The sequence below is a fragment of the Pygoscelis adeliae genome, unplaced genomic scaffold (assembly GCF_000699105.1).
Source record: "Pygoscelis adeliae isolate BGI_AS28 unplaced genomic scaffold, ASM69910v1 Scaffold4, whole genome shotgun sequence".
In the NCBI taxonomy this organism is placed as follows: domain Eukaryota; kingdom Metazoa; phylum Chordata; class Aves; order Sphenisciformes; family Spheniscidae; genus Pygoscelis; species Pygoscelis adeliae.
Genome location: NW_008824986.1, coordinates 671,086 through 679,573, shown reverse-complemented (window position 1 = coordinate 679,573; position 8,488 = coordinate 671,086). Strand labels below are relative to the sequence as shown.

General features: G+C 43.9%; 1 protein-coding gene across 1 annotated transcript in view; it reads right to left on the bottom strand.

Moving 5' to 3' along the window:
- SGPL1 (sphingosine-1-phosphate lyase 1) overlaps positions 1–188 on the bottom strand; it is a 23,379-nt gene extending 23,191 nt beyond the window's left edge. The window contains exon 1 of the mRNA XM_009325795.1: positions 56–188. Within this exon, the coding sequence (XP_009324070.1) occupies positions 56–188 (133 nt within the window). The remainder of the gene's footprint in view (positions 1–55) is intronic.
- Between the last annotated feature and the right edge of the window lie 8,300 nt (positions 189–8,488).

The window sequence follows — 8,488 nt, the reverse complement described above, 5'->3', positions numbered from 1 at the left end:
TGTCTGCCTTCCCTTGCCCCCAAACATAAGAAAATCCCCCATTCCAAATACTTACTCTCCGACTGGAAAAGGAAGCCATGCAGCCACACACTTATAAGCGTAGAAGACAATGTCAACCCAATCAGTTGCCAAGGTTCAAGTCCATTGCACTGGGCATTCACAAAGCTCGTTGCTTTCTCCCAGTACATCTGGAGGATTTCCTTGTAGGGAATAATGGCATCCTGCACAAAAGAAAATGAGACTGATACTGAGAGAAGTTCAAATGCACACTAATAGGGCATCAAAAAGTCTATGAGTCTATTCTCTATTAAAAAGGTGCTTTTCAGTATGCAGACCCCATGCTTTCCTTAATTCCTGTAAACAGAACAGGTAAGCGATAGTTGTCATTCATTTCTAGTCAAGAGCCACCGATAAAAATACACACCTTAAGAGATTTCAAATATTCAGAGAGAAGGGCCAAGGGCAGACAAGTAAGATGTGCAAGCTTCACAGTCCCAAGACTCATCACCAGATCTTACCATGGCCCGAGAGAAGCAATTGTGTTAATCTCAATATTTTTTCCAAGGAATTATTAGGTGACGAGTGAAGACTGAACTACTACAATATACCCATCAGAGAAGCCACCATTCATCAGGTACCACCTGATGGTCTATTAAGTACCCAGGGCTGGATTTTTAAAGAAGATGTAAGTACTCAGCAACTCCTTAAGATCTAATTAGTACTTTCCATACAAAGGAAAGACGGAAGAGACAAACACTGCTGCTGCCAAAAAAAAAAAAACAAAAACAAAACAGAAAACTGTGATGCAATAACAATTACAATGTCAAACTAGCAATTACTGCCCAAGTACCTAATCAATATCTTCAAAGCACACTCTCTTCAAGAGTCTCAGAAGAACAGGGTGGAGGAAAATGGATGTACACAAGCAAAAAAGGCCATTTTCCCCCAAAACAGGGGTCTTCAGTACAATTCTCTGGAAAAAGGTTTCTAGGGATAAGAAGAACCCAGGTAACCACACCTTGTTTGGAGCTATGACCAAAAACAAGTATCTGGGGGGGTTGTTGCATGTTACAGACAAAAGTTTGTGCATTTTACTTTACTTTTTTTAAAGCTTCTTCAGCCGCCCCCAGAGCAATCTTCCCAACCCTTCTCCCCTTTTAACCTACCGTCAAGCCTAATTTTCCCCAGTTTTGCTGGAGAGTTTTCTGGGGGGATCTTCAGTACTACAAAGCTTCACCCTCCAAACAACAGAGAAAGTACACGGGGCCTTTCAAAAGATTTGTTAATAAACCTTGGAAGGAATACATCCTTGATACCTATGCTGTCGTACTCTTGGTGGGGTTAGAGCGGCTTGCAAAGATGGATATAAATAAACCACTCAATTAAAAGCTGCTAAAACTTCCCTTTCTCAGCACCCTTTACAGATCTCACTTCTGGGTCAAGTCAAAAACAGAAGCAGCATTTAATATTTTTTTTAGGTCACATTTAGGGGTAACATGTCATTTCAATACAACTGGAGAGGCTACAAACAGCCTAAAAAAAGCCAAGTTCTTCCAAATAATCAACGGAAAAAGGCAAGATTACTTACAAAAAAAGCCACTAATGAATATTCACTACTTTGGAAAAGCAGTAAAACGCATATAATGCAAGAGAGTTTAAAAATATTTAAGCAACCCAAACATAAAGCTGAAAAATTCCAGCAAAACAAAAGTGTCAACCCAGACAGAGGACTAGTATCAACCATGTCCCAGCACAGGCTGAAGGACATGGACTGAACTGGGCAAAAACCAGGCCTCTTCATAAAGAGCAGCACTCAGCTATGAGAAGTCAAATTAGCACTCATCCACTTGGCAAAGGGAAATTTAAAAATACACCAGCTACTTCAGCCTTGAAAACAAGACAGCCACATAAACCACTGCAATTAGGCAATGTCCTAGCTAATGCCCAGTCCTCCAATCCAGTCACCACAAAGCTGATTTAACCCTAGAATTTAAGGGAAGAGCTACCTTTTCCAACTAACCAGAGGCGGTACTTAAGTTTCATCGAGTTTGCACAATCTTCTCTGAAAAATCCCTGGAAAGGCGCGTTTAACCAACAACAGCGACTTTGGTTCATTGCCTAAGAGTTAATGCCGGGATACCATCCAGTTTTGGAACTGCACTCAAAGGATGGAAATGGAGCCACTAATGTGCTGCTGTCTCAATAGCTGTTCTCAACTGATGGCAAGAAAATGCTGCAGCATCATATATAAAGTGGATTGTGCTTTTTTTCCTGAAGATGGAGGATACTGTAAGCTATAAGCCCAAAATCAAAACAGAACATGACCTTCTAGACAGCAGTCACTTAAGTCAATGGCCAAGTTAAAATAAATGAATCTGGCAAGAGATTGATCTCGCTCTTGGAAAACGCTGCGGACAGAAGACCCTAGCCAACTGCACATTTTGTTGTCACACACTCCCCACTGAAACCACTGCATTCTGCAGCACATCGGCTCTCCACTGGGACGGGAGGAAAAACGTCAGGTTTTTTTAGGCGCAATGAATACCAGTGGCAAATCTTGCATCCTATCACAGGGATAAGCAAACCCTTGGAAAAGCCCTTCTGTCCTCTCTTTTCTGAGAGCCCATCAAACCGGTGCTCTGGTCTGTAAATTCAGGCTGCTCAACTCTGAACTTCAGGTGATCCCAAGAGAAGTGCAGATGGGACGCCTGCAATGCATGATGCCACAGTAACGCCAGTGTGCATACGAAGGTATTTTCTCAGCCAGATTACCAGCAAAAAAGGTTCAGGTGCATAACAAAGATATCACGGATGAATAAGCAACATCTGCCTTTCTGCTCTTAGCCTACCGCATATACAAGGCACTATGCCTCTGCCTCGGCTCACTCTTCTATTGCTGAGATGCAAGAAAAAATATTTTACCTGAAGTTTACCCCAAGCTAGAAGCGTGCACGCTAGCAGTGATATATGGTAACTCAATGGTATGTCCAAGTTTTGAACAAATAAGAGAAGATTTTCATGATGTTAATTCTAAGCCATTGAAGAATTTCTTTCCCTTTCTTGCTTTAAAAAACAACCTGGGATCACTCCACAAAGAATACAGTTTGACAGGGTAAAGTTCTCTCTGTATTTCTCACTTTCTCCTTCTTCAGTCATTTCATACTTACAAGAGTTTGAAGGATGATATTGATTAATTTAGGAGGATACTAAAAAGAGGGATTAAAAAAACCTGAAAATTGGCAGGGAAGATGAGTTAGCAATGAAATACAATTTCTCAGCTCTCTGGCTAACTATGCGCTCGGTGTTTTTAAAGGACCTCTTTGCCCCAAAGTATCCAGCAAGATATGAGACACCTCTACTTTCCGAATTACTAACTTAATCTTAGAGAAACTAGAGGGTATTTAGAAGGTTGCATTCGAATGTACTCTGTTTTTATATTACACACAACATGTGATTGCAGACTTGCTGCTGTAGCCCTACACCACTTCCTTATTTTACGGGGAGGAGGCAGGGGTAATAAATATATTGCCTACATTCAGCCAAGCCATTTGAATCCCCTCCCCTGCAGCCCTGAAGGAGCTGCTCATAACTGAGTAAAAACCAGTTTGTTTGTTTTTTTCCAATCAACCTCAGCCAAAAGAAATGTTTGTCACATGCAATAAGAAGGGATGCACTTACAGCTTTACGGGATTATAGCATCCATTCACCCCTGCCAATACCGCTCTCTCAGCTGGGCCAAAGACAACAAGCTGGACTGATTTTAAGCCTATCTACAGGACAGAATTTCATGTAAGACAATAACCTGCTTATTTGTGAAGACATCAAAAAAAGTTTCCCTTCCCATTATAGCAGAGTAGATAAGCTGATTTTATTTCCTTAAGAGAACCTTCCCCCCACAAAAGCTTCACAAGACACAGGATTATTTTAGAAGCAGTTTAAAAGCCCAACTTATGAGCACACTAAAAAGCATGGGGGAAAAAATCTCCACTGGAGGATTTGTTTTTAATTCTCAGAGCATTAAGATAGACACAGGTATCGGATAAAATACTAATTGCTATCATTAGGACTTGCAGTGTTCATTTGTACCAATATTAATGCACTCAGCAACCCAAGCAGTTTACATATTGAATTTTTAGCTCCACAGATTAGGAGTACATCCTTAGTACTTTACTTCTAAAAGCCATTAGCTAGCTGAGCTGTTCCAGGGATAGCACTTACTCCACTACAAAAGAGGACAAATTAACTGCAGTAATGCTCTTCTGTCACAGATGATAAAAAAGAAGGGGGGGGGGAATGCCAAAGCTAACGAGAGCAGATTTTGCAGTTTTGCCAGAACAGCATTTCCCCGGCTGCAAGTTTTAGGACTCAAATAAGGCTTTAAAAAAAAAAAAAAAAAGATAAACAGAAAGGCAATAAAATGGAGGACCTCACACTTTTGTTACAAGTGCCTCCTGTTTCTGACACTGTAAAGTGGAAGCGCCATTAAAGTTTACCTGTGGGAAGAATATATAAAAAAAAAAAGGTTTTATCAGCAGAATCTTCCTTCCCCCAGGAAAGCATTTAAAGCGGGCCACAGAATAAAAGTAGCTTTTAAAGGCAAGTTTATTTTAAGCAATGGCATGAGTCCTAGGCTCACTGTGCAAGCAGGAACGGCTAAGGTCAAACCACATCCTCAGCTTTCTGAGTCCACACATTTTCCCCAACCAGGGACCCCCTGACCACCTCCCCGTGCCCAAACCTTAACATTTGCATTTGCCATTTGTCTTTCCTCACTTCAACAGAGCCAATGAATTAGGCGGCGTGTCGCACAGCTCGGCACGTAGTAAATCAAGGCCGAGGGAGATTGCTCATAGCAACTGCACAAGCTAGGTCAACTCTGATTAGGGTAACGCGCAGAATACAGGTATCGCCACTGTAATTAAGGCCTGTGCTCCTATGCAACAAGTTTTTCCCAGCAGAAGGCTTCCCGACTGAAAAAAACCTGCACAAAACCAGCAAAGACACAGCAGCTTCGTTTATTTATTCCGCTCCTGAGAAGAAGGAAGTCTTCAATTAGCCATGCCTTAGCTAACACCTTGTTGCCAGTACAGGCTCTGGCCACAACAGTCACGTCTGACCAGCGTAACTACGCAGCATAACTGGCCTAGCCGCAGGTTAAGTACTGGACTTGCAGCCTTCAGCCAGCCAGCTTCCTACCGGACAGCCAGGGAACGGGATTGAGCAATGCCACCTCAGCCTTGGAGGGTGCTAGTTGCTGCACGTGCCTGCAGTGTTTTGATTCGCACCCCAGTAATGAATCTGCTCCTCTGTCCCTCCCTGCCACCCCCAGCGTGACAAATATCTTTACATAAGCACCAGGCAGAGAATATTTGTTAGTCAGCTCCTAATTATAGCTCGAGGTTTGGACTGTGTACTGCCCCCCCACCAAAGGATGTGGGCACACCAAGCGATACCAGACACAGGATCTCTCAGAACTCAAGAATCATGAGCCTTTAGATGTATGGGTTGAACTATGTGAAAAGAAAAACACATTCAGGTCACGCTCGTCTTACCACAGCTCACTGGTACCACCAGCTTCTTCTGTGTTGCATTTATTTCCACCACTACCATACTGAAACCTTTTTTTTTTCCAGAGGGACGGCAATTTTTTTTTTTTTTTTGGCCATATACAGTATATGCAAGATGAATGTATATGCACTATCCCACCAGCCCTGAGAGTTCAAGGGGTAGTGGCTGGACAATGGCTAATCATTCAGCACAAAAACAAACAAGGCCACAACTCAGAGTAAGACCAGCAGCATCCCGGCTTCCACTGCGGAGAAGGAATGTAAAAACTATCAAAACAAGATGGAAAAAGGCTGATTCGAGGCTCAAAAAATGTGTAGTTTTACGAGAGCCCAATGGACTTTCAAAATTAGGTACAATTTCAAATTTCATTTAACCCAAAACACGCACAAGACGTTGTTACCTATTGTTCACTTTGCTCACTACAACAAACCAATTTATAAAAGCAAAGTCTCCGCACACATCTAGGCACGCTCCAGGCAGCACAGATCTCAAATCTCATAAGAGATGGGATTCACTCGATAGATGCCCTACGTGAACCCATTACGGATCTCCTCGTGGGTCACTGCCTCCTAGAAGGTGCAGTTTCTGCAAGGAAACGTCCTCTCCTAGCATCTGCAACAATCAGGATAAAAGCAGCACTCAGTTCCCTGTGTGCTGGGACTCATCTGGACACATTTGTTCGTTCCTCCACTCGGCATCACTCTCAGATGCGGATCACGCAGTCCTTTCTGCATGCCTTCTGGAGAACAAAATGGGCATTTATTTGAAACATTTTGTGAGTAGCTCAGTGCCATGCAGAGGTACACGCAGCACTAAAAGATAAAGTCTTGGCGGGAGCTGTCTGAAAGCAGACGATAGCATGGCAATTGTTCTGGGAACAGGCATCCGCGAACAAAGGCAGCACCAAGACCTGGCACAGCTTCCTAGCAGGGTTATGCAAGCCTCTGACAAAACCCCTAGTATCACCACAAACTGAATGCCACTATTATACGCTAAGGGCCCTGTTCTTGGGCAACTTTGACCACAGTGCAGCGTCCTCAAAGACTATCTTATCAACACCAATGTGCAAAACCCTTCAGCCCCTGTGATACCTAGTCACATGCCCTTCCCGATACGTGGCATGGATGGATCTCAATGAGCTCAGGGCAGCAAAGGAAACAGAAACGCTCAGAACACGAGGGCTTCCAAGTGACTTTTACCTGCAAATTTCTGGGAAACACATCTCTTTCCTAAAAAAGAATAAAGAAAATCGTATCACAGTCACCACAGTCCACTGCAAAGAGACCAACGTACCTGCTACCTACAACATCAATCGACCGAATCCAAATCTCATTTACACATCACGCTCTAAGGACAGTACTAAAATGTACTTCAAAGCCCCTATGGCTACACTAACCAGTAAAGGGCCATAGCCCTTTAGCCAGTGAGCCACAAAGAGATTTCAGTACTAAACACTCCAGAAGGCCTGCTAATACTTGAAAGGGAATGTCTTTGACCACCTGGGATGCAGGGAATGAGAGCAAGTCAAAAATGCATCACTCGGTTTTCAAAAACCAAAGCGTGAACAGGTCAGGCCTTCTGAAACAACCCTCACTGCACGCTGGGGTCTGTGGTGGGAGACAGCTGGTGCAAGAGATCAGATTGAAACTACGCCTTTTTATTGCCAGAACCATGTGTTTGGCAGAAGAGGTAAGCAGCACCTCAAAATCTGTATTCACGGAAATGGGCTCTACTGAATCCCTTTTGCCAAGACAGTCACAGCAAGGTTTTGATCACTGCCACACCAATTAAACCACATATGCACAATAAACACTGTGATTAGGTTTATCTTGACACCACCAAACAGCGGAAGCACGCGCTGGAGAAATCAAAGGCAAGGAGCAAGGCGTCATCTCAGCAGATCCTCCACCGCTCAGGTTAGCAATTCATCTATAACTTGTAAGGGTAGCAAGAGAGTGGAAAACTGTGCTTAGTAGGCTGGAAGTGTGCAGCGCATGGGAGAAGCAAGATTTTTCTTCATCTAGGTGAAAGAATTTCCAGTGCCTCACAATCCCTCTTGCTAAGGTCATGGGGAGGATCGCAGATTCAAACCACAATTTAGGAAAATATCATATATCGGTGTTTCTCCAGAGAAAGCTTCAGCCCCTGAGTACACAGCCAACCTCGTTAGCTTTCCAGAAGCCAGGAACCCTGTGCAAAAGCTGCCGTCTAGTCTAATGAATAAAATAGCAAACCTGCATGGGTCTTCTAGACACAGTAAGTAGTCGTTTTCTCCGCAAAGCCTTGGCACAGAGAGGCTAAGGTGAGAACAGCCTGACCACACAGCACGCTTCCAGCAACCCCAGGCCAGTCTAGACCACACCGTGCACAAGGTGCGCAGCATTTACTCGGTTCCAAAAAAGCTAACTTTTGGCAACCGAAAGCAACTGAAACACAAGCCGTGCAAACTCTCGATGCTGTCCCAGACTACACACGCTGACAGACACACCAAGGCATGCCGCGGGCCCTGCCTTTGTCCCCCACACGGAGGTAGTGACACACACTCCCTTCCAGGTTTGAGGACTCTGAAAATGCGTGCCATACCACTGCGTGCCAGAGCCAGCTATATTTCAAGCAACCCTGGTTACAACTGAAGAGTTTGCTTCTCTACTACTTCTAACCAAAAAAAAAAAAAAAGTAAACAGGGTCTCTTTTAGCCAGATAACTTTTAGCAGAAGCTCAGACACCTCCACCAAAATCCAGAGCAAGCGGAAAATAACAATTTCTACCCCACCCCGCTGAAATAAACCCACAGAGCTAGCAGAAAATACCATTTCTAACCCTCCCTGTCCTGAAACTAGACACCTGCGGGAGGCAAGGGAAGCACTGCACGGCCTGCAAGTGACTGCCCCCCCTCGTTTAGGGGCACAGCATGGGTCGC